General features: G+C 43.1%; 1 protein-coding gene across 1 annotated transcript; it reads left to right on the top strand.

The window, feature by feature from the left end:
* The first annotated feature begins 909 nt into the window (after positions 1-909).
* On the top strand, positions 910-26,642 carry LOC109487491 (calmodulin-binding transcription activator 2-like). Its single transcript, XM_019791478.1, has 28 exons — positions 910-1,046; positions 1,503-1,627; positions 5,351-5,418; positions 7,186-7,321; positions 7,962-8,033; positions 8,764-8,905; positions 9,185-9,219; positions 9,497-9,652; positions 10,153-10,374; positions 10,970-11,647; positions 12,007-12,626; positions 13,210-13,327; positions 13,727-13,853; positions 14,361-14,495; positions 14,893-14,990; positions 15,438-15,625; positions 15,976-16,051; positions 16,378-16,539; positions 17,095-17,304; positions 17,665-17,955; positions 18,379-18,589; positions 19,271-19,429; positions 19,886-19,950; positions 20,248-20,313; positions 21,855-22,048; positions 22,894-22,950; positions 24,519-24,549; positions 25,626-26,642. Exons 1-28 carry the CDS (start codon positions 980-982, stop codon positions 25,671-25,673), a joined length of 4,557 nt encoding a protein of 1,518 aa, XP_019647037.1. The 5' UTR covers positions 910-979; the 3' UTR covers positions 25,674-26,642.
* The last annotated feature ends 306 nt before the right edge of the window (positions 26,643-26,948 follow it).

Raw genomic sequence — 26,948 nt, forward strand, 5'->3', positions numbered from 1 at the left:
ATAGAAAAAGGTCACAATCTTCCCATTCAACCTCTGCTTGGAGAATAGATCCAGCGACTGCTCACGGTTTTTCTGTCAGAGCAGACTAATTTGGAAAGTGTTTAAACATGACTAAATAATGTGCAAGCACGACGTACTGTGTGGATAGCTTCATGATGTCGAAAAATGGCAGCATGAAATGTAATTAACTTAAAAGGGACCCGAAACCTAGCTCTTTGAGCTCGACATCAATCCAAGTCGTTCAATAGTCCCCAAACATCCAGAACACAAAGAGTTGGGGACTAAATGGGTAATTTAGGGGGTCGGACTACCTTGTCAGTGTGTGCTTTTTATGTAGGTGATTTTTGACAGCAAAATATTGGAAAACGAATGACCACGAATGCCTAAATCAATTGCAAGTGATCATGATAAGAGACAAAAATGAGAGAAATGAAAATGAACACTTTATGATTCGCTTGTTATTACAACCTTCATGACCACATGATAGATGTCACAATGAAGGCAACTTTTTTGCCAAACTTTTTCTTATTCGCACGCTCGTATCGGTTTTGGGGTTCATTCATATAATCACAACGACAATGGTGTTTATTTGCACATTCATGCCCATGAGGCAGTACAAATGTAGTTTCACATGAGTCGTATCTATATATATAGACACTAAAATTCTACAAAGGTACACTACATTTATTGCATACAGAATACAGATTGATGAACATATAACAGCACGTTAAGGCTATCATTGATATAGTTTACGTTTTACCCTCTTCTTAAAACAGGTATATACGAACTCACAGAGTTGTTGTTGTGCAGTTTTTTTAAGGGATGACATTGCTAACTGTTTACATCGTGTATGTATATATATATATTGAAACCAACAATGCCTTAGTTCTGAAGCTTTTGGCAACACCCCCTTTTTATTGCGGAATGGTATCGCCCGCCATCGTCTTTTCTCGCGACATTCATCCCGAACAATTTGCGCATGCGCCAGATTCTGTTTGCGAAATGGGGAAGATCACTGAAGATGGCGGTGAATAGCGAATCAGAAGGTAATTTTTTCTCCGTTTCTAGTGATTTATACGCCAAACCTTTGCTGGAGACTATTTGGAAAGGCGTAGCCTGTCCGTGGCACCCGTTTTCATGCATAAACGAGGGAAAACCTGCTCGTTTTGGGACGAAACATTGCTTGTTATGACCACACGAGAGGAAATCGCGGAGTCAGGCACTTTCGGCAACTACTTGTCGATTCCGCAAACACGAAGCCGGTGGAATAAATAATGTCAGATCTGGATATGTCTACGCACAGTCCTATAGATGTTCCAAGCGAGTAGGCAAGATAGAAATCAGCGCTGGCCTCGTGTGTTTGCAGGGGTTAGCGTGTTGTGATGATCATACCTCCGGTCGCGTGAGCGATCGGCCCTGCTGACAAGTAAAGATATTCATAAATTTATACCAAACATAGCCTTTATTTTTCACTGCCTTATTAATATTCCCTGCCTTTCCAGGCACCACGGAGAAAGACGACAAGGACGGGGTGGCCCCCCGACCCAGCAAACTGCCCGATAAACTCGAGGCGCTGCCCAAACCGTCGGCCTTTCCTCGCGTTCGCCACCGATGGAACACCAACGAGGTAAGGATGGGTGGGCGGGTCCCTGTTTTCAACCCCGTTTTCAAAATAAAACGTGACGAATATAAAAACAAACACAAAACATGACAACCTTGGAGTATCAAACCTCCCCCCAGTGTTCTTTCTATAGTCACGGGACGGCGTTCACATCACAACAGGTGCCTGCTTAGTTAGTATGGCTTCCGACGCTTTTGGGCCGCTGATGCCAGAACTGTTATTAATATGCTGCGCACATGTCCCTGGTAGCTGGTCGGGAATATAGGAATTCCCGGTCTCCAGTCTTGCCAGGGCTCGAAATTCTGTGTGCATCTCTAGTGCAGGTAAAATCGGAGCTTTTCAAGTATTTCTAATGTCTACCTGCAACTAACCTGCACTGGGCCATGTACTACAGGTTAGTGCAGGTAAAATTGGAGCTGTGCATGTATTTCTGATGTCAACCTGCACCTAACCTGCACTGGTCCATGTACTGGGTATATGCAGGTTAGTGCAGGTAAAATTGGAGCTGTGTAGGTATTTCTGATGTCTAACTGCACATAACCTGCACTGGTCCATCATGTACTGGGTATATATATTCATCTAGGTGTACAAGTGGATTTGTATTTGCTGTATTGACTGTTACCACCTATGAAGTATAAAAGAATAATAAAAGAAATATTAGTTTTTAGTATGATCCATACATTCAAAATTCTAAATATGGCAGGTAAAATTTGTCTGGTATAGGTAATTTTCAATGTAGCCAGCACCAGTGCAGGTATGCAGAAAAAAAGGATTTTGAGCCCTACTATTGAAGACAAACAAAAGAGGTAAAATGTTGACTGTGAATTGAGGTGAATAATAGATGTGTACAGATGTTCCTAGTGCCATTGTGCTTGAAAGGTTAGGTACAGGTATAAATAGCCTGATGCTGAATAAAATGTTGATGTATGTATAGATAATTTATAGGCTTAAGTACAGGCACGTGGGGGTTTACAGTTTTGAATGGGGAGATTTTAAAGGTCACAGGTACAAATTTGATGTTACACCAAGCAGAAATAAAACACAATGTGGTTTCACTACAACAGTACAAGGGAGGGATATTTTTTTCATTCATCCATTCTTCTATCCTTCTATCATCCATCCTTCTATCCCTACATCTTTTCATAAGTTCATCAATCCATTGCTCAGTCCTTCCATCCATCCATCCATCACTTCATCCATCCATCCATCCTTCCATCCATCCTTCCATCCATCCATCCACCCATGCACCCATCCTTCCATTCATCCACCCATCCATCCATCCATCCATCCACCCATCCATTCATCCATCCATCCATCCATCCATCCATCCATCCATCCTTCCATCAATCCATTCTTCATCCATCCATATATATAATTATAAAGAAAGTTTATATTTGAGTTCGTGCCTGGAGGCTAATTGCAAGTACATGGACATGGGAAACATACATGTGGTAGGGACATGGGTAACACAAATGTGACATTAGAAGTATATATATATTGGTGATGATAACAAATGGACTTGAAATGGAGTTCTTGATTGCTAGCAATATCTAGACAAGTTGCATTTGTCTTCTATTCTCTGCACCCTTCATGTTGACATAATGAGAATTTTTTTGGTGAAAAAAAAATCAATCCAATCAATCAATGAACACTTAGACGTCCCTATTCCTAGCATGCCTGTTTCATAGTTCCCAGTTTGTCCAAGCTCCAAGGAGGATGATTAAATCAGACAACTCAATTTCTGCCGATAACTTATGTTTGCTTGATAAATATAAGGATTTTATCAAACAATTATAAGTTATAGGCAGATTTTATCGAAACTAATATAAATTATTGGTAGAATTGAGTTGTTGATTGACTCGGACAGCTCAAATATATGTTTGCTTGATAAATATAAGGATTTTATCAATTATAGACAGATTTTATTAAACAAATATAAATTATCGGTAGAAATTCAGCTTGACTCTGACAGCTCAATTTCTGCTGATAATTTATGTTTGTTTGATAAAATCTGATAATAATTTATGTATGTTGAATAAAACCCTTCTGTTTATCAAAAGAACCATAAATTGTCAGCAGAGTTTGAGCTGTTCATTGACTCTGACGGCTCCATTTCTGCTAATGATTTATGTTTGTTTAATGAACGTGAGAGTTTCTTTGCCGAGTTGTTCAAGGCCTACAACACCTTTCAAGGCTACTACTACTGCTGTCAGTCAGTTTCAAAAGACCTTTCAAGGTACAGACAAAGGAAATTAGATAAACTGCAGGTTCTTTTCAACATAGCCACGTGTTTGCTGGTTTTGTCATGTTTTGAGTAGACCAGATTGACTAACATGCAGTTTTCATGAAATTTTACAAATACATATTTTTTAGACACTCTAGCTCTCATGGTTGCAAGCAAGATTTTTGACCACTTACAACATCATGATAGAACTGATAACAAAATGTTTTCATCATAAATTATTGACATCACAAAGTGTGGCATGTGTGAACTAGCCTGGGTACCATCCTCTGTAGTTACCGCTGGCTCTCAGTCTTCTTACTTGCTATCACATGTCCAGCAACAAGATAGCCTGGATGCCAGACTGATAGGCCCAGAGTTTAAGCCAGTGTGGCTCAGGATCTGAGGTGGGCTGTGGTTAAATTTCCTTGGGGGTATGTTGGCCCTGGAGTGGAGAAGCTGGCCTGTGTAGGCCCTGGAAACAGTCTGGCACCCAGTCTAGCATGTTGGCCCTGGAGTGGAGAAGCTGGCCTGTGTAGGCCCTGGAAACAGTCTGGCAGGCTGGCATGTTGGTCCTGGAGCCGAGGAGCTGGCCTATGTAGGTCCTGGAATAGTCTGGTACCCAGGCTCAGGGTTCTCACCAGGATTTTTTCACAGCATACTGGGGTCAGGTACAGAAGGACAACTTTCGCGGCACAAGTCGCTCATTGGGCCGAAAAAATTTCAAACTCATAACCCCTGAGACACTATTTCTAGCTTATTGAGCGTCAGATTTGGTGATTTAAGTTAAGGTTTTCCCTTTGCTATAACTTCATTCTAAAGTTGTACATGTATTTTCATCTTGTTTTGCAAGATTTATGAAGGTTCTCCCCCAAAAACACCCCTATGCTGGTCGAAAGACAGCATAGGGGTCCAAATCACAGCATAGGGGGTCCAAATTACAGCATAGGGGGCCCCTATGCTCAAAAGGCCTGACGAGAACACTGAGGCTGGCATGTTGGTCCTGGAGCCGAGGAGCTGGCCTATGTAGGTCCTGGAAACAGTCTGACGCCCAGGCTAGTGAGAGCCTACAGATGATGGTACCCAGGCTATGTGTGATCTGCAGCCAGGAGAAATGGGAGGGCTTATGGACCAGATTTGGGTTGGAAATGTGTTTGGGAGTGATAGGGGCGGGTATGTGATCACAGGTCATCACCATGGTAACCACACACAGGGATTGTTCATCACCATGGTAACACTATGGGGGTGGGTAATTTGTACATCTCTATTCTTAAATCTCTCACAAAATACAGCAGGGTTAGGAGTACAATCCCAAACACAAGCTCAGACCAGAAAAACAGTCACACTGACTCACAGATTAACAGAATGTGCGAGATACTGCTTGGATGCAAATTCATGCATTTTCACTTGTGTTTATACATAGAGGTTGTTTGGACACAAAGTCATGTACAATGTTTACATAGAGAAGTTGTTTGGACACAAGCACATCTTCCTGGTTTGTGTTTCAGGAAATCGCTGGCTTCTTGCTGTGTTTTGACATCCATCAACAATGGCTGTCCACAACTCCCAAACTCAGGTGAGAAAAAAAGATTCAAATCATTTAGTCTATATCATGATAGATATAACCATCCTCATTGCTAGTGCAAGAGGTCACAAGTCAGCTATGCTCTTTTTAAGTGTTGCTGGCAATCATGAAACAATTAGGATCCCAACTGTTACAATGTACCATAATAATCATAGTCCTCTTAAAGGTTGACCAAAATCTAGGTCAACTGTTATCCTAGCACCTAGAATCCGAGACAAACACACATGATACTGATAATGGTTTGATCCGATGTGTACGCATGTGTACTGCGCAGTTGGTTTGAGAGAACAAAGAATACACTCAGTCGTCTCTATGCTCTGGCTTCGCTGGTCGTAATTGCGTTGTCATCTGGAATAGGAACTATGATCTGGAACGAGGATTGGTAGGGTAACATGGGCTGTTGCAAAATAGTTCCCTGGTTTCTCTGGGGCAGTTTTCTGAAAATCTGTGGTGTATCACGTACATAGTCCAGTGGCAAGTGACCCTGCCTTTGGACCAAGAGGTTGGGAGTTTGAATCCCGACAGTTGTCACTCAAGTCCACTTAATTAGCGACCCTGCCTTTGGACCAAGAGGTTGGGTGTTTGAATCCCAACTGTTGTCATTCACCTAACATGTATGCTACTGGAAAGGGCTGCAGTCCTAAAGGACAGGACGTTAAGCTGTGGTCCACTGTTCATTATGCTTGTCGAAAAGAGCTAGCTAGCAGAATTTCCCTGGTACAATGGACCTGTAAATACTGTACATAGCGTCTGTCTTCTCTGTCATGACCAGTGGAAGAGTTACTATAGATCTTCAGTGAGTTAAAAATATGAATCGAGATCACTAAAATCATTATGTGAAGGTATGAGATCCTGGAACTCTAGCTGCTGATGTAGTGATGCCAGGAACATTACAGTACACACAGCTGGCCGACCTCTGACCCCACAGACTAATTGGGGTGTCAGCTGCTGACCCCTGACCCAGTGACTGATGCGGATGACAGCGCTGGGCATATCGGGTTACAGCCGCTCCCAGCTGGCCTGATGGGACTGAACTTGATGTTATTGACCTGGTTTCTGTTGTTGATAGAGTATCAAATTACGTAAAGACGTATCAAATTACATATCCTTAGATATGACTTTGAACAACACACATGTCCACAGTTCCAGACTATATAGGTCAATTTATTTATTACTTGTCAAATAATTTTCCAAATCTTAGTCTCACTGTGTTTGGAGCTTAGTGCTGTATAAAATTTGCCCATGATTGTGGTTCAATCTGAGAATTGGTATGAGGGAGCTGGCTGGTTAAATGAGGGAGCAGTGCCCTTATTCCCCTGTTTAGATAAACCCAAAATGTTTGAGTCTTTCCAGGACTTGAAATCCTTTTTTCTGCATACCTTAGGCAAGTTTTCCTGCACCACTCAGAATTCAAGAAGAATGGAACAATTTAACTTTTAAGTTTCTGTTTAGAAACTGCTGCCACTATTAACCTTTTCCCAGCTGCCTAACTCCCAAGCCACGACAGTTTGGTTCCAAACGGCTACCTTAGTATCTGTATCTGTATCTGTATAGCCGGTATAACCACTCTTCGGCGTAACACACCAGCTTTGCAGGCACGCGGCGCAGCGGCAGCTGGCTATATATATATGTTACACTGATCGACTTGTTACACGTAACCCTTGAACTTCTAACTCTAGACATTGTTTAAAGCTATCCTGTAAACTATCCTGTAAACTAGTATACTGAAGGATAACAACATTTTCCTCCCCTTTCCAGACCTCAAAGCGGCTCCATGATCCTCTACAACAGAAAGAAGGTGAAGTACAGAAAAGACGGCTACAGCTGGAAGAAACGCAAGGATGGCAAAACTACCAGAGAAGATCACATGAAGCTCAAAGTACAGGGTGTAGAGGTAAGGTGTCCATGGCAACAGACTTACATCATTTTGGTATCCATGGCAACAGACTTGCATCATTTTGGTATCCATGGCAACAGCTTGCTCACATTACTCTGGCATCCATGGCAACAGACTTCCATCATTTTAGTATCCATAGCAACAGACTTACATCATTCTGGTATCCATGGCAATAGACTTGCATCATTTTAGTATTCATAGCAACAGACTTACATCATTTTGGTATCCATGGCAACAGACTCACATTACTCTGGTATCCATGGCAACAGACATCATTTGGTATCCATGGCAATAGACTTGCATCATTCTGGTATCCATGATGGTTTCTTTAATCCATGGCAAGAGACATACATTGTTAACTATTGGCAACAAACAACAAGGACTGGATTTATGATATTCTTGTTTCCATGTGCCATATATATTAGTATATATTTATATAATATAGTATAAAAGGCTAGCGTCAGTGGATTTTTGCTATGCTCGGTGGGGAAACAAGAAACGTAACATGTTTATTTCTAGGCCATTGTGCAGTTCTGTATCTTGTACAGGTGTACAAGACGTTTGTTAGTGGTCCTGATCCAGATATAGATGTACAGTTACGACTGTGTTGACTTTTGTTATTTCTCTCCCCCCACAGTGCCTGTATGGCTGCTATGTGCATTCCTCTATTGTGCCAACATTCCACAGAAGATGCTACTGGTTGTTGCAGGTCAGTCAGTTCACAGGGAAAATTTGCTGATATCATTCTGTGCTTGCCAAGTTCTCTTGACCGTTAACACAGTAGATGTTGTACCACTTTTGAATGAGATTTTACTGCTAAATCACATAAAGTGTTGGTACATGTATCATGTTTCTTCTGGGGCTTAATATGATACGAAAAAGAGAATTGTATTATTATGTTTACCTTGTTTGCAGAAGGGAAAGATATAATTGTTATTGCTACGTTTGTTCTTCTCCATAACAAAAAGGTCAATGACCTGGACCAGATGGCTGCCACCATGGCAACTGGTGCTAAAGTAGACTGGTGTCAGATTATATTATGTAGCAAAGTTGCAGGACAGAGTTTGAGGGGGTGGTCAACCTACATGTATGTATGAAAAATCAATGCATTTGAGTAATAAACAGAGAAGTTAATGTAGTTTTTTTAAGCTAGTTTAATGCTTGTTTGTTTGGCTTCCCACAGGGAGATGTACATGTACATATGTAGAGTGGGACGACCACATACTACACTTTTGTCAATGTTAGAGAAAGACACACCAGTGTCTCGCAGGGTCTGCTTTAGGGAGGGACAGGGTGTACTGGAGTGACTTTATCGAGCGTACCTCACTGGATCTGGAGGCATGATGATGATGATGTTTGTTTGTTTAGAACCCAGATATAGTGATGGTACACTACCTGATCATGTGTTTTTTTGTTTGTTTATTTGTTTGTTTGTTTAGAACCCAGACATAGTGTTGGTACACTACCTGAATGTGCCGACGACTGAGGACTCCAAACCCTCCGTTCCCCCCACCATTCCCCTCCGCATCGACTCACAAGAATGGACAAAAGACGAACTCCTGAAGCAGCTCAAGCCTATGTGTGAGTAAACTTAGCTGCCATATTTCAAAGTTCCAACCCAAAAATTGGACTTACCCAAATTTATGACTGGCCAACTCCAGTACTTATTCTCTGTCAAGGAGTTGGACAGTGGGAAATTCTCTAATTTCTGGGTTGAGTATTTCGGTTAAATTTTGCATCAATACTTTTCCCATTTGTTGGAAAAATCCTGTATTTTATTTAAAAGATAAAATTTTTCATTCCCGTGTTAAAAATAATAGTTATACAAAATGTAATCACCTTTTTATTTGTGCTCTGCAGTTGCAGGAGTCAAGGTCGGAAGTAACAACGACGTGGTGAGTAAAATGGGTTATAAACTCATATCACATATTATGGGGTACATGATATACTATGGGCTATCTCACGTACATTATAGAAAATGATAATTACTATAAACATGATTGTATTTGTTTCTCTGCATGTGAAAAGTCAGTAATATACAATCATGTATGTGCTGTTGTTGGACAATAGAAAGAAATGGATTAGACAGTACATGTGTATTTGAAGTTTGTTGTTGGTCCTCTAAATGTTTAAAAAGTTGTTGTTGATTCTGAGTTTGTTTCTCTTGTTCAGAGCGAGACGATTGAGGCAGTTGTGGAGAAGTTACTGGACAACAAGGCTCCCAAACCCCAGCCTAAGACAGTCACGCACGCCTGCGTCTGTGCTAAGGATGGGGCGGGAACCAAGCAGAAGTGCGGTCACACTCCACACCGAATCATCTCGCCCAAGGTACGAGCACTCAGATTGTAGTTTTTGATAATATTACAGCATGTTGGCAGAACGTACTGCACCTGTGTGAAACACACTCCCCACTGAATCATCTTGCCCAAGGTCTGAGCACTCAGACTGCAGTCACATTGATATACTTCTAATTGTTCATTTTATAATGAATATATTATCAGAAACCAATATTTTACCACCGTGGCCAAAATGTACCCTTACTTTCCCACTATTTCCCACCAAGAGAAAACAATTTTACCACTAAAGTCGAAGAACCCACATTTTTGTAAATTTGTCTTCCACTGCCCCCAAAAAAGAAGTCAAACCCAGCAAAACTAGTACCGGTACCATGTATGTTGTAGAATGCCTAATGTTAGACATAGTCTCTCATACCACTGTACAATGTATTTTCTTTTTAAATACATGTTGTTTGTACCTGCAATTAGCCCTCGGGAAATTCAATGTATTTGCAATAAACTTTCTTCTTATTATGGTTATCATATTCTAAGGTCGAGAGTACGCGTTCCGAGATGGAGAGTCCTGCAGGCTTGAGCAGCGATGCGACCCCTGACCTCGCGCCCCCTCCGCAGCCGGCCCCCGCGGTGGTGAGCATGATCGGGAAGGTTCCGAACGGGCTGGCGGCGCGGAACGGCGCGGTGGTGAGTCTCAACGGGCTGGCGGGACCGGGGGCAGGCGGCGTGCACAACGGGATGTTTACCAGCGGGATCGCGGTGCGTTTGTTTGCTTTGTTTGTTTACTTATCTTTTATTTATTTAATAGCCATGTCAAACTACAACCTAAGCATTGATGTGCCAAAAAGGTTAGACATCCAGGTCCTAATAAGATACACAAAAAAAGACAGTTACTCAAGCAACTGGATGTGGTTTTGGAAATGGCCAGACGTTTCAGTGGTATCCACTACCTTTCGTCAGTGGCGCTACAGAGTTGTCAGAGAGTAAGACCATTTGACTGTTTCCAGAATCATGTCCAGTTGCTAACTGTTTTTTTGGCGTATCTTATTACCTGGATGTCCAACCTTCATCGGCTTATAAATAAATTATCCTTCAATCATTCACCAACCTGATGAATTATCCTTTAATATGTCCTTGTATATAATTATGAATCTTACATCAATTTGTGATCTTACCACACCTTTGTCAATGTTTATAGAGAAAGATGCTGGTCTCATCACAGGAACATGTCCTCCATGAGGGACAGGGTGTATTGGAGTAATTTTAATGAGGGTACCTCACCAGAGGCATGATGATGATGGTATACATATGAATATTACATTTTATTAATTTGTGATGCATTTGTGTTTTGTAGGTGACGGGGATTAGCACGAGTGGTTCGATAGTCAGCGCAAATCTCTTGTGTGGAGTTCCCGTGCTGCCCGGCTACACAACGGACGACCACCACCACCAGCTACCCACCTCCGTCGTCACCCCCCTCCCCACCGGCATGGTGTCCATGGTCCCTCAGTCCTCCCCTCACAACGTGGCCATTTCCACCGCGGACGGAGGTAGCGCCATGGTGTTCCACCCCGCAACCGCCTCGCAGCCGAACAGCGTGCCCATGGTCCTGAATGGCATCGCGTCGTCTGCGCAGGGGTGGCCGGTGAAGGTGGAGAATGAAGTTCCAACTCCTGTTAACTCGGCGGCAAACTCGCACAGCCCCGCTGCTTCCATGAACCATGCAAGATTCCTGTCTTCGCAAGGCTCTTTCGATCTCCCGCCGTCCTCAATGCTGACCATCTACGAGTCTAATGCGCTTGCAGGCCAGGCTTTGGTCGGCCACGCTCTACCCGGCCAGACGCTGGCCGAGGCGGCGCCCGTAAGTCGGTACAGTCTGAATCTGAACACGATCCACGGAGAAGGGCATGCCATGACGGCGCCATCCACCCCCAGTAGGGCCCCGCATAGCTTCACTGGGGGGGGATTCAGCCGCAAGATGGCTCTCGACGCCAAGGGCTTCGTCAAGAGGAGCAAGAGCCTGGACGAACAGGTGCTCTTCTTCTTCTTCTTCTTGATACTCTTGAAAAACCCCTACTGGGGTATCACTGAGAGGGGGGGGGTTTACGACGGACTATGGCTGCGCGGCCAGGAGTCCGGCCTTAAAGGCCTCCACTGTCTGGGCTTGTACTAACTTTCCCGGCAGCTTATTCCACTCTTTTATTGTTCGTGGAAAAAAAGAAAATCTAAAACAGTCTGTTTTGGCAGATATTACTTGATATTTATACTCATGACTTCCTCTGGTGCGCTTATGGGCAGGTTTGAGATATTGCTCTGTTTGAATATTAATATGTCCATATTGAGCAATTTTGCATAAAGATATCAAGCGAGCGGTTCTCCTTCTGTCAACAGGTTCTACAGACAAGTAACCATGGCGGCGGACACGCCCACCCGAACGGATTCGCCCTGGAGGGGGCGGGGGTGGTCCAGGGGGGTACTACAGACCGGCAGCTACTCTTTGCTCAGGACATGACAAGTGCAATAGGGGGGGATGCGGCGGCGGTGGGGGGGCAACAACAGTTGAACAGTGGCAGTTTCGGCGAGGGCTTGAACTTAAACCATCACCCGTACCCCCCTCCCGACTACAAGACGGCGGTAGCCATGAATTCCGGCGCCCGGGATGCCATCGGGTCTCCCACGGTCGTTTCCTCAGGCGGCGGCGAAGGCCAGCTGACCTCACCCCTGAGTGAGACCAATGAGTTCGGGTGTCGGGACATTCTGCTGAGCGGCAGCAGCGTGATCCCGACGGGGCTGTCCCACCACGCGGCCAACGGGCACCTCTCCCCGCCACAGAACCTGACCCTTAACCTCGGCACCCTCTCCTCCAATCAGGCGCTCGACAACCTGGACCTGAACACCCCCACCTCCGACGTGGACCTGTCCAACTTCGACGCGTTCGATAACATCATGTTGGACACGCAGCTCTCGGATCTCCTGCCTGAGTTGGAGAACACAGACTCCAGCGACCGCAGGTTTGCCCGTTTTCTTACAAGCAGTGACAGGAGCACATCAGTAGAACATACTGCACCTGCGCGAAATCTGCAATGAATTGTGCATAGCACTTTGGCAGAACTTCTCATATAAGGTGGTATTTGCTCATATAAGGTTAACATCCCATCAGTAGTTTCTAAATATTATGTAAAAGATATCCTTTGCAACAGGCAAAATTCTGATGCAACGTTGACCAAACATCCAACGAAAACCATCAAAAATCAGGGTTTTGCGCAGGCGCAGTACATTCTGCCGACCTGCTAGTGACAGGGCTGGAAATACTGGGTGCATGTGCAGCTTAGTGCACCCAAATTTGGAACTGTGCATCCAATTTTTTTCACCCAAATTATTTTTGTAGGTATTTTTGTACATATCGAATGTATACAGGATATTCTTGGCATCAGAAAGTATCAGAAAAATACTTGTACTAAGATCTATTGTAGTACTGTAGATTTGTAGGATTTTGAAGTTACATGTACATGTAGTTCCCATTTCATACTCAAATGCAGAAGAGGAGCAGTAAGATTTATAATTATTACACTAATCTCTAAACCGTTCTCTCAGTATCGACCACGGTAGCGACCCGCCAGAGAATGGGACCTACGGCCGCGGGGAGAGGCCAGCTCGCAGAAACGAGCTCGTGTGCATCACCGACTTCTCACCAGAGTGGTCCTATCCAGAGGTGGGTTTGTTTATTTTGTTTAGTTTTTTTTTTAAGATCTTTATTCAAATTTAACTTATAGAACTTGTTTATTTTGTTGAGGTTTTTTTTAATCTTTATTCAAATTTAACTTAACACAGAACTTAGAACATGACTTACTCAGAGTGCACCTGGCACGCAGAACTTAGAACATGACCTGCAGCTAGAATGTCAAGGTCAATGTTACTCCATTGCAGAGGGAGTAGGTTAAAGCATGTATGTTTGTTGTAAAATGTTGAACTTTATTAAAACACAGGTGATGTTATTTACTCCATTCATACCGTGTATTAGTATTTGTTGGTTGTTATCTGTTTGTGCCTGTGTGTGGGTTGCACCATGTACATCTGCTGGGTGCATGGGCTAAACCATGTCTGTTTGCAGGGGGGAGTGAAGATCCTGGTGACGGGCCCGTGGCACTCCAGCACCACGGCCTACAGCTGTGTGTTTGATGACATCAGTGTCCCCGCCAGCCTGGTGCAGAGCGGGGTCCTCAGATGTTACTGCCCGGGTGAGCCGACATTCCTTTTTTTTATTAGTGTTATTGGGAAATGCCTAGATTAACCTTGAGTATTTGCAACCTGTTATCCACCTTAAACAAATCCATGCGAAGGCCACCGTGTCAACTGTGACCCTCACTCAGGTGTAGGGACTGACATGGTCATCATAATTGGAAAATCTGTATCTGTCTGTACATGAATACATGTATGTGTCTGAATGCAAATAAAGATTTATTTTACGAGTGATTGCCCAGAGATTAACCTGTACTGCACCACTTTAGGTTGGTCTGTTACATTTTACTCTCACAGTGAATGTTCTTAAATGAAAGGAAATTTTGTAAGATTAAGTGTCATATTAACCCTCTGCAGCCCATCTGACACAATGTCATGTTTATTAACCATCTACAGCCTAAGATCTGAATATCATCTTTAAGCTTCAAGAGGTCTGTGATAACAATTGATGCTATGTTTAACCCCTGCAGCCTAATATAACAGTGTCACCTTTAACCCCTCTTTAGCCCATGAGACTGGCCTGGTGACCCTGCAGGTAGCGGCGAGCGGAGTGCCTATCTCCAAGTCTGTCGTGTTTGAGTACCGGACGCGCAGCGTTCTACAGAGCCCCGGCACACAACGGGAGTGGCTCTCCCTCGACGGTTTGTCTAAATCTCAGATTTTTGTTTAATTGTTTAAGATCTTTGCTGGACAATGTCATGGAAAAACAACCCACTGTAGCTAGTCTCCACCAGACTCCTTTGCAGGTTGAATAAAAGTAGTAGAAATCGGCCTAAAAATGGGATATAATTGGCCAGAGAAGTTTTCTGGCCATAGATGGTCCAGTTTGCCTGCCATTGATATCACCTTTTTAGGCTGATTTCTGCTACATGTATTTATTCAGCCTGCAAAAGAGTCTGGTGGAGACTAGCAAAAAATAGCTCTGAGGGGGACACAGGTTTTGTCCCAGACCTCGGTACTTTTTTATGATGTTAACCTTTTACTCACAACTGAACAAAAGTCAAGATTACCAAATAATTCTCCCTATTTTTGTTTCAGAGCGGCAGTTTAAAATCTCCATCCTGGAGAGACTCGAGCAGCTGGAGAACCGGCTGGGTACCAGGAGGGGGGTGGGGCAACAGGACAGCTCTGGACAGGTCAGTCATGCACAGGTGTAGCAGGGCTTGAAATACTGGGTGCTTGTGTACCTTAGTGCACCCAAATTTGGAGCTGTGCATGCAATTTTTTCTGTCACCAGTAAAATGTAGTAGAATACAACATGTTCTTAGCATCTATTCTAAGTGTCAGTAAAAAATAAAATCATTATAAAGCCTGCTTGGTTTTTGCTAACATTCTACTTTATTTTATATGGTGCACCATATAAACAGGAAATTTGGGGGGACTTTTCTGGATCCAAAAGGCGGAAGGTATGCCTGATAAACACTTAAAGAAGGGCTGACATTCTGATGTTGATTATTTTGTCCTAAAAATGTCCCAAAGTGTCTTTTTAGTTGTCCCACCCTAAATTTTAGTGGTCAGTGACCATTGGACCACCTTTAATTTCAAGCCCTGCTGATTGATGGATTTGGTTTTTTGATTGACAGGGTTCAGGCCAGGGTACCCAGCATTCCCTGGAGGACCGTCTGATCGCGGTCTGCTCTCAGCTGATGACTCGCACCTGGATCAAACCCGAGGCTGCACTTCCCACCTGCTCCGCTAGGGGGATGACGCTGCTGCACCTGGCAGCTGCACTGGGCTACAGAAGACTGGCTGAGAAACTCATGGTCTGGAGGTAAGTTGGGAGTCTGGTATAACTGCCCTTCAGTGTAACACACCAGCTCCTGTATCAATCTTTGGGTGATAACTCTGGTACTTAAAGGCACGAATTATAGTTCTTAAGTGTTGGGTAGAAAACAGATACAAAAGAAGGGAATTTTTATTGCTTGACTATGGTACAAATAAAGTTTATAAATAACCTTATCTTGAAAGTTCATCTGTGAAACTGTGACTGATTTAATGATTTATTTCATGTTGGAAATTACAATTTAAAATTAATCCATAACTATCAAATTGCTACGTGCAGTACATTCTGCCGACATGCTACTAGTGCTACGTTTTACTGACAGTTTCACATTTCTGCAGAAGCCAGAGTTCCAGTGTGGTCCTGGAGGTAGAGGTGGACCCACTCAATGTCGACCACTTCAACTGTACACCACTGGTAAGGGCATGGGTAATACTTTAACTGCATGACTGGTAAGATCAAATGATATAGTTCAACTGTACACTTCTTGCAATGGCAACTGTACTCTATTGGTAAGGGCATAGATCATGGTTCAACTGTGCATTAATGTAGTTTCAGAACTAGCTAGTTGTACGTCAGTGAAGGTTAGACATCCAGTTAATAATATACGCCAAAAAACAGTTACTCAAGCAACTAGATTTGATTTTGGAAACAGATGTTTCAGGTAGCATCCACTACCTTTGGTCAGTGACACTGGAGAGTTGTCAGAAAAGCCAGTAACCAGCTGTCCTTTTGTTGTGCAGATGTGGGCCTGTGCCATGGGCCACACGGACACGGCATACTTCCTGTGCCGGTGGAACCGGGCCGCCCTGACCGTCCCGGACTCCCTGGGTCGCCTGCCCGCATCCGTGGCGCGAGCCCGCGGCCACCCGCGGATCGCCGAGGAGCTGGAACTCACCCAACATGTAAAACTGTCACATTTTTTGGACCTAAGACTTATTTTAGTGTTACCATTGTCCGTCGATATTGTTATCTGAAATGTTATTTGCATTTGTTAACGTTTACTGACAATATTTTATGCAATGGTTTATTACTATTTTAAAGTGTTTGATATGACGTTTTATACTGCTTGCTGTTTATGTAATGTCCCGATGTCAATTCAGCCTCTGGCTGCCATTTCTGGGACAGTGTTGTTGTGTTTTTAATGCAAATAAACCATTGATACAAGCCAAACAACACAAATCGTGCAATATACTCTTTTTAATGCTATTCTTTTAGTGAAAATAACTAACTACAGTAATGCAGATGCTTTTTTAAAAATAATGTTCAATTAATATATAGTTAATCCCAGATTTTAAACCTCTTGTCACTACGTTTGATCAATTTAAATGTCATCTGTGTATGTCATAGTCGTTGTCATTGTTAATGCTGTCCTGCATGCTCGGTCATTACTGGCTGACATGACCTGGAGTTCTTGTATATTTCTTGTTCACTGAATAAAGAATGATTTACACATACAGCAGGAAGGCCAACAACTCCCGGTGGCGTTCAAGCCCCCGCCGGTCCACCACGTTTCACCGTTCTCCCCCCGGAGCCTGACGCTGCCGCTCGGCGCGGGGTTACGCCTGTCTCCGCTGACCCCGCTTGACCCCGAGCACTCACCGTCTTCAGCCTGCTCTACTCTCAGCTCCGCCTCCCCCAACTCCACAAACCTCTCACCAAACAACCAGGTATAAAATTAAACAATTTTACTGAATACTAGTAGTAGTAAGCCTTTATTTAATTTCGAAAGCTTGTTCGGTACATACATAATGACCGCTTTTCAACAAGGTCGAGGGTGGGGTCACGGATTATAAATCAAACCAAAAAGATATAATACAAAAATAAAAATTAGTAAATCATCAATTCATTATCAGTCCAAGTTCCTATAATATCATGCTTCTAAATGTTCCCAATGTGTGTACGTATGTTCAGTCACAACTCAATTCAGCTACTTGCAAACCGACATAGCTGTTTATTTGTGATAATTGTGTACTTTTTAAAGGTTGCGTGTGAATAAAAACCACTCTCTCTCTCTCTCTTTCTCTCAGGACGCAACACGCAAGAGTGCCCCCCAGCTCTCTCAGGAGGAACTGCAGCTTCTCCTACAGAGGTCTATCTCCCAGATCAACACCAACGTCCTAAATTCCGGCTCCAACATCTTACACTCCAGCACCAATGTCTTAAACCCTACAGCCAATGTCTTGAACTCTAGCACCAATGTCTTGAACCCCGGCACGAACCTGTTAGACCCCAGCCTGGTGAAGATGGAGACAGAGGAAGCCATGCACACGGACCAGCCGGCTCTATCAGAGAGCCTGCGGGCGAGACACCTACGACAGGTAATGCCATACAATCATGATTGTAATGTGCTAATAGTATCGATGATAATTTTTATCCTTATAAGTTACACGTTATATGTTAGTATCTAGCCAGCACTGTCTTTCTGTCATTTGACAGACTTTTGCTGCTCATGATGGACAAAAATCGGCTTGTGAAGATTATGGAAAGACATTTCAACTAAGCCTAGTCTACTAGCAAAATTTGCCCTTCAAAATGCAGGAAAATTGTCTCAGAGGATCAAGATTTCAAAATTTTCTGGGGGAAGCATGCCCCTGAACTGCCTGATGTTACATCAAACAAACTTGAGATGACAAAAATATTTTAGGCTGGCTAGAACACTGTCAGCTGCTGCTTTGGCTAATCCAGTGTAAATGAGTTGTTTCATTTTGAATAAATACAAACAATGCAAATACCAATCCCAGACACAGACAGAGGCCATGCAGTACAGTGAGGATGGTTATGAGAAGGACCTGGAGGCCGGTGAGCTGCCGCCCTCCCCCCAACATGACTCCATCTTGCTACTAGCCGAGCGGATCGTTTCGGCGCTGCCGCCACGCTTCGTAGATGACCAGGAAATGTCAGACGAGGACTACTCCTTCCTGGACCACACCTACCGGGATGTCACCACACCAGGTAGGAGTTTATGTTTTCTTCTTCCTTCATTTTGAGGCAGCCATCTTCAACTAGTTGAAGATTCTGCTGCCTTTTTGTGGCTAATACGAGATGGGGTTTGCCAGGCCTCCATTCAGGAATGTCGTGTAAAGTGCCTCTCCCAAGGGCACAAGATCGGTGACATGGTAGGAATCGAACCCAGGACCTCTTGGTTCTGAGCCGAAAGGTCTGCCATCACATCAGACGGACCTACATTGGCAGAACACACTGCACCAGCACAAATGAATTGTACATAGCACTTTGGCAGAACGTGCCTAAGCATGTTGTGTTGAGTCCTGGTGGTAAACACAACATGAGGTATGACCTTGGTGCTGAAATGTTGAGTGTACCATCCAATGTCGTATTAGCTGCAAATTTAAAGAAGGCCTGGTGCTTACGACCCTGCCCCTCCCCCCAGGATCAGTGGACAGTCCCGTTAACCTGGATAGCCCAGCCTAAGCTGGAATCAATTTTCCACAGAAGGCACTCGTTAACTGTTAAAGAAGAAATTGTCCATTAACGATAAAAGTATTCAAGATGCAAATGTATTCTACTTGCTAGTATATAATACTTACTCACTACTAGATCAAAGTAGTATAATCTTTGACAATCACATACAATCAGAATCTGATGAGTAATATTTATGACCCTGCCCCCTCCCAGGATCAGTGGACAGTCCCGTTGACCTGGACAGCCCAGATGACCTGCTGGAGGACTTTGCGATTGACCCCCACGACCCCCCGCCGACCCGGGAGGAGTGGTGCGAGTTCCTGAATGCCTCTGGGCGGGTCACGGAGGAACTGCAGAGCCTCACACTCACAGGTATAAACTTTCATTATAAACTTTCATTCATGCACAGGTCAAGCTATCTTCTATGGATATAAGAATTAAAGGAGATATTAAATTATGAAAATTATGTACATGTAGGCCAATATATGTGCAAAGGCTATAGTAGAGGTGGTACCACTTGGCTTGATTGTGTCAGCAACGATTATAATCGTATTATAATGATAATGATATTATGTACTTGTAACCTAAACACTAAAGATATTATTCTTATTCAGTTTTAGGGTCTCAAAGGTAAATAGAAGATAAGGCACTGAAGTTAGTTTGAGGACTATGTTAAGTATTTTTATTCTGTCGTAATTGTACGTAGCAAAAAAAGAATAAAGGACGTTTTTGGACTGCTTACTCTGTTACTGCGATCTCGCAAGGTTTCACTATTTTGTACATGATCTCCAAGTAACCATCATGGTAATGTGTTTATTTTTCCTGCAGACCAGGAACAGAAGAAGCTATACCGAGCAGCAGCTGTCATACAGAACGCCTTCCGCCAGTACAAGGTAAATCTTCAATTTTTTTGCTAGGACGAGGTAAGTCTTTAATTTCATCTTATGCCAGTACAAAGTATGTCTTTCTTTTTCATCTGGTATGTCTTGTGTCTCATATAATTAAGTTATCTTGAATGTTTTCTACTGTACTGTTAAGACGTAGGAAGCTTGTCCTTTTAATGATTGATGATTGTTCAATCAGAACAGCTTGCGACCTGCAACTCTCTTGGATATGCAAATCTCATGTTTACTTTGCGATGTTGTTTACGTTTATGATAATCATGTTTTTGATGTGTTTTTTTTTCGCAGAGTCGCCGGCAACGACGGCTACGTGAGATTGAGGCTGCGATTCTGATCCAGAACTACTATAGACGAGTGAGATACACTTACTCCTTACAAATACATTTAAATTATCAATTTGAAATCATATGATATTATATCAGGGCTTTAGCCAGCGCCCGTTTTACCGTCAATTGACGGTAATTTGTCCCGTCTGACGGTAAAAATTTTAGTCCTTACCGTCAACATTGACGGTCAAAAATCGTGGGTAAAGACATGGAAAAAATCTAGCGAATTTGAATGAGCCACGGCGCGGCGTCTTTTCCAAACGCACGGCGGCGGGAAACCTGATTTCAAGGACCGTGCCGACGTCTGTTGACTTGGCTCTATTGTTCAATGTTGCTGTCTGTTAAAACAACATGTGCTAACGGCCACATAAGAATAAAATAAAACAATGGCTCGACTCAGACACACGCTGCTAACTGTACATGACAATACGATAAATAAACATGTGACAACGAACAAAGAAATATCAAACGTTTTTGAATAATATACTGTACTTGAATAATCATACTATCGCAAGAAAACGGAGATTGATCCACACAAAGTGGCCTTATTTAATCTAAAACTTCGTCAGACCAAGGACATTATACACAGTGTATAAGACCTCCTTCGCGCGAAGACTTGAGCGGCAGCATAAAGATTTCTGGAGGATCGCTGACACGCGAGTTTTTGCCGGCCACGTAACTCCCTCCGCGGCAAAATCCCCTATGCCGTAGCGAAATCACGTCTCAGCGCTTCCCCAAGTCAACTTCATGGCCGCTAAAGTCCGCAAAGGAGTTGTAACTTCCTCATTTCGGTAGAGAAGCGAAGCTGACAAGTAAAATCATGTACATGTCGGCCATTTTGTTTGCTACCCGAAGTCTTCCGAACGCTCTAAATAAGGAAATCGTCGGAGATCTGAGCCACATCGCCCGCTGTCGGTCAGCGCTCGGGCCCGGCTCGGTGGAAATCGGAGGCTGTGACGTCATGAGTAGGTTCATTTGCATGGCCGCGATTTGAGCGGATCAAAACAAAGGGCATAGCGAATTGTCCATTGCGTGTTGTCTCCTTGTGAGAACTGTAGATTTTTTTTTCATTCTGCAAAATTGCAGATTGTGTAGTTTTTTTTTTTTATTCTGCAATCTTGACGGGTATTTAGAACACCGAATGCATTAAGTGTGCAGGAGGGCGTGATGTCGATCACCGGATCGTGAAAGACATTCTTTAAAAGTAATCATTGACGGAATTTTTTTTCGCGTTGACGGTATTTTTTTTTCGCGAATTGGGTTGACCTGGGGTTGACGGTAAAAAATTTCGAGCTGGCTAAAGCCCTGTATTATATATAGAAGAAGTGAAACAATTTAGTGTTGGAATTCTAACCCAAAGAGACTGGTGGAATTCACCAATAAGTCACCAGCAGTAAAACATTATTTGGCACCAGAAGGTAATAATAATTATTATATCGTAAAAAAAATGTATAATTCTCTAAACCATACCTTGACGGAAGAGGCCTGGGGAACGAATTTTTAAAAATCAGCCAAAAATTAGAAATGTACTACAGCTATGGCCTAACCTCAACATTCCCTTCCCTGTAGTATGCCATGTTCAAGAAGATGAATAGGGCGGCCATCTTGATTCAGAGCCGGTTCCGACGCTACTACGAGCAGAAGAGGTTCCGGCAGCTTTACCGCGCCGCTGTACTCATCCAGAGCTACTTCCGATCCTTTCGCGAACACGAGAGATTCCGACAATACCGCCGCGCCGCCATCATTATACAGAAACGGTTCAGGTAACGACCGACGTGTGTCCGTGTGTGTGTGTGTGCGCGCGTGCGTGTTTCACCGCTGTACTCATCCAGAGCTACTTCCGATCCTTTCGCGAACACGAGGGATTCCGACAATACCGCCACGCCGCCATCATTATACAGAAACGGTTCAGGTAATGACCGACGTGTGTGTGTGTGAATGTGTCTGTGCATGTTTTACTGCTATACTCATCCAGAGCTACTTCCGATCCTTTCGCGAATACGAGAGATTCCGACAATACCACTGCGCCGCCATCATTATACAGAAATGGTTCAGGTAACAACCGACGTGTGTGTGTGTGTGTGTGTGGTGTGTGCGGTGTGTGTACTGTGTACGGTGTGTGTGCGTGTACAGTGTGCGTGTGTATGTGTGTACTGTGTGTGTGTATGCGTATGTTTGTGTGTCTGTGTGTGTGTGCACGTAGAAACCTTGGAGACCACCAAGCATCTGTAACACCAGTAAATTATATAGGATTTGCTATGACTGTTTGCAGGTGTTTCTGCAGCTATTGTATGAATTCTGCAGAATTTACTGTCTATGTACTGTCAAAAAACTATTTTCTTCCACTGCGTGTGTCATTAACCTTTACTATTCAGTTTAATGTCTGTTGTTCCTCGTCAACAAAGATTGGACATGTTTGCATGTTTGTATGTGTTTGTGTTTTTCCTGTGTGTGTGTGTGTTTGTGTGCGTGTTTGTGTGTGTGTGTACAGGCACATGACTGTGATTATGTGCCATACATGTATGTGACTGTGTGTCAGCTCATTTCAAAGTACCGGTATTCAAAGCTTACCTACAGTAACTGTTCTTTGACCTTCATATCCCCACAGAGGTCACTGCCAACGGAAGAGGCGTCTTCAGGAGATCATGCAGCAGTACAGACAGAGGTGAGCTTCTTAAAGGAACTGTCATTATGTCTTTAAGACAGTGTTTAAACTTAAACTGTTTAAAATCTTCAAGTTGGAACTCAGATGGAGTCTTCATAGACAGTCGCTCAAAAGAGCCCTGAAGGCTAAAATTTAAACCAGTGTGAGAACAGTGCAGATAAACTTGGAAATTGTAAGGAAAAAAATGCAGACACACTCAGGATGGGTAAGAATCTGGTCACAGGGACATCGACGTACACCTGAAACCTGAAACTGTTATTTTATAATGGATTAACTCTCGCATTCCAAACTAATGCCACTATGTATTTAACTTCAATGTAAATAGCAGTAAGCATGACATTATGGTAATACTATTATATACTCCAGACATAAGGCCCGTGACATGTTTTTGTTGATCTTGTGATGATTTTTTTTAAATACAAAAAAGTGCTGTTGTCATAACACATATAACCTTGCATGGTATTGTGTCAATGTGTTATGCTGTTAATTACAAATGTAGTCATGTTCTTCTTGTGCCAATCACATGACAATGTCATGTAATATCAGGATAGTGACAGTCCTGCATGTAATGAAATAATTTGTGCACATAGTTTGGTGATAACTGCACATAGTTTGATGACAAGTGCACGTAGTTTGATGATTTTGTTTGATAACTGTGGCTACCGTTATGCCCATGTAGGCCATGCATGCTCTCAGCCTTGCTTAGATTTTGGGAACAAAAAAGGATGTGACAAACAAAAATCATGGTAATCACCACAGTTGTTTTTGTTTCCATTTCTCCTCTCTCGTTCTGTCACTCAAATGCATTATGTAGCCTGGCACAACACCCTTTTACCACAGATAGTCCGGCACCCCAGCCTTTCCACAGTTAGCCACTTATAGCCTTGAACACCACCAGATAGTGCCTTGTCAGAAGCGTTTTTTAAAAGCTAGTTTGTTTTTTACATTGTAAATAACTGGTTTTACTGCTGAATATTTTGGATTAATCAACAGTTTTACTGTAACCCAACAGATATTTTTTCAACCTCCTATCTGATGTCTAACCCTGTAACCAACACCGTCCTGATGCCCTCAGGTAGCCTTAGCAAGGAGATTATTGTTATTATCAGAGGTACCAGCAAGTACAACCCTAAATCATGTAAATTTCTTTTTCTATTTTTGTGATCACATTTTAAGGTTAAAATTATTGAACACATAAGTCCAACCCCAGCCCCACCCGTTGCCACGCCAAGCCAACCCCACTCTGTAAAAGTCAATGGAGGTGGGCTAACAGTAAAGGTTGGGGTGCAGGCTCCAATACAGCCAGTCATGCAGTGTCCTGTCCAAACTACCAGTCCGTACTAAACAGTTTTGCTACTAATGTGTACTAACCTTTTTTCTGAGTGCCTGTTACAGTGTGTTGTCCATTTTTTTCAGTGCTTAATCTGTTGTTATAATTTGCATCTAACACAGTCTTGATTAGATTATCCCTTTGCTGTGCTAAATGTTGCTAAAACGTTGTCCACGGAAGGGCTGTGCAATTGTTGAGATCTTCACACTGTATTTTGTGTTCTCTCTGCTGCCTTAAGTGTGCTCTGGGACTATAGAAGTGTTTTCCTGGTGAGTTGTCTTGACCTAAGTGCTGGTTCTACTGTATTATAGTCTTCTTCTCTTGAAAGTTCATTTTTTTGTGTCGGCAGAAATCATTATGAAGCAAGTTTAAACTGTAATTTCCAACACAACAAATTGGACTCACCCAAATTTGTGTGTGTACAACTGTACTCCAGTCTTTGTCAAGGAATGAGCAATCCACCGCTTCCGTGACGTCACGCAGATAACACACCTTCTGCAACCTATGATCCACTGCTCACGGAGTCACGTGTGTTATCTGCATGACGTCACGGAAGCGGTGGATTGCTCAATACTTGACAAAGACTGGAGTTGTGCAGTGAAAAATTTGGGTGAGTCCAATTTTGTTGTGTTGGAAAGTGCAGTTTAAACTTGCTTCATAATGACTTCTTCATGGTATTGTACATGTAGCTCCCATTGTCACTTTTGGTTTCTCTCCTGGACTCCACATGTTTTTACAACTCATCGGTTTGTTTGAAGTTAAAATTCTAAACATTTCTTCCAACACAAAGGATTGGTCTCTTTCAACTACAGCTTTCAACAAGTCACTCTGCATGTTGTGTTTGTTTCTGTTTGTTAATGTGTACATTAAACTTTCATGTAACCCATCTGTCGATAGTTTTATCACTGGATGTTCTTTGACATTGTCTACTTGTACTTGTAGGTATTAACTCTCTGGTTGTGTGAACTATAATTAACTTTCTTATCCATTCATGTAACACATCATTTTACATGCATTTTACTGTCTAATATATGATTAATGAAAACACCAATCATAGTCTTGTTGTAGTAATCAATCTCAGAAATAGTTGATTGTCTGTACATGTCTGCTTGTTTACATGGTAACCATCACCATGGTAACTGTCACCATGGTAACCTTAACCATGGTAACCTTAACCATCATGGTAACCATCACCAAGGTAACCGTCACCATGGTAACCGTCACCATGGTGGCCGTCACCATGGTAACCATCACCATGGTAACCGTCACCACGGTAACCATCACCATGGTAACCGTCACCACGGTAACCATCACCGCGGTAACTAACCCTGTGTTCCGTGTGCAGACTGCTGGAGCGGAGCTCCCCGGTTGGCTGGATTACGCCCCTTACTGAGTGCATGTGACTGGAATCAGCTGATCTTGTGATGATCATGTGACCTGCATGGGCTGATCATGTGACTGACACGTGGACCAATCAGGCAGCAGCATGAGAAGATGCCAAGTTTGTGTAGTAAAAACATGGACACAAATGCTTACAATGCAGTATACCTTCTGCACAGGGCAAAGCTTTATACGTTTCCTTTCTCCCAGTTTTACTCTGTTCAACTTTATCTGGAAAGATACGGTAACAAACTTACATTCCATTGACTTTGAACTGTTTGTGTTACTGGCATCTAAGCGAGGCAGCTAGGCAGGAACTACTGAGATATTTTACAGGAGGTTTTAAGCTACTTCCCAGGGCTGAATGTTGACAGTTGCCTTAGCCCTGACCTTGACCTTGGGGTCACACCAGGCAGGTCCTGGTCTGATGACCTTGACCTTTCACAATGTTCTCCATCCTAGAAGTGTTGCCAAATTGTCGAGTCACTTGAAAGAAGAAAAAAAAGAGCTTTGATAAATTCATGTTAAATGCAATTTCATGGCAAAAGAGAGATGCAAAGAGAGCAGCTGTATATCAAACAGGTCATGGGTCGTGACCAGAAAGAGTGCAAAGGTCATGGGTCATTAACAGGAAGAGTGCAAAGGTTATAAGCAATGGGAGCCATTTTGAGTACTGGCTATTAAATAGAGACTGTTGTACCGTCTACGGCTGAAAGCAAATCAGCGCAACATGTGTTTGGAAATGTCCAAAAGTTCCCTTGCAACTGTAAAAATACTGTGCACAAAATGAATATTATGAATAATATTTAGCAACCTTCACAAGTCCCCCCCCCCCTTTGCACTCCTGCCTGTGACCCTGCCAGTTAGCACTCATAATGCCAATGACCTGTATATTTGGCACCTTGTATATACATGATATTGTACAACATAACCCACCGTGCGGCATGGACTTAACCACTGTACCAGCACCTACTGCTGGCCACTGAACTTCTAGTCTCCACCAGAGTCCTTTGCAGGCTGAATAGATAGTAGAAATCGGCCTAAAAAGAATGTAGCTAGCCAGAGGAGGTAGCCTTGCAGGCAAATGGACCCTCTTTGGCTGGCAATAACCTCTGGCCAAATAAATACCCTTTTTAGGTCAATTTCTACTGTTTATTCAGCCTGCAAAGGAGTCTGGTGGAGACTAAACGGTGTCCAAGGTACCTGCTATAGTTCCAACCCCCCACTACAACATGCAGCCAATGGTACTTTCCTCTATAATGCAAGGTACCTCTTACTCCCCACTTTT

This window comes from Branchiostoma belcheri, unplaced genomic scaffold (assembly GCF_001625305.1).
Source record: "Branchiostoma belcheri isolate BF01 breed outbred unplaced genomic scaffold, Haploidv18h27 scaffold89, whole genome shotgun sequence".
NCBI lineage: Eukaryota > Metazoa > Chordata > Leptocardii > Amphioxiformes > Branchiostomatidae > Branchiostoma > Branchiostoma belcheri.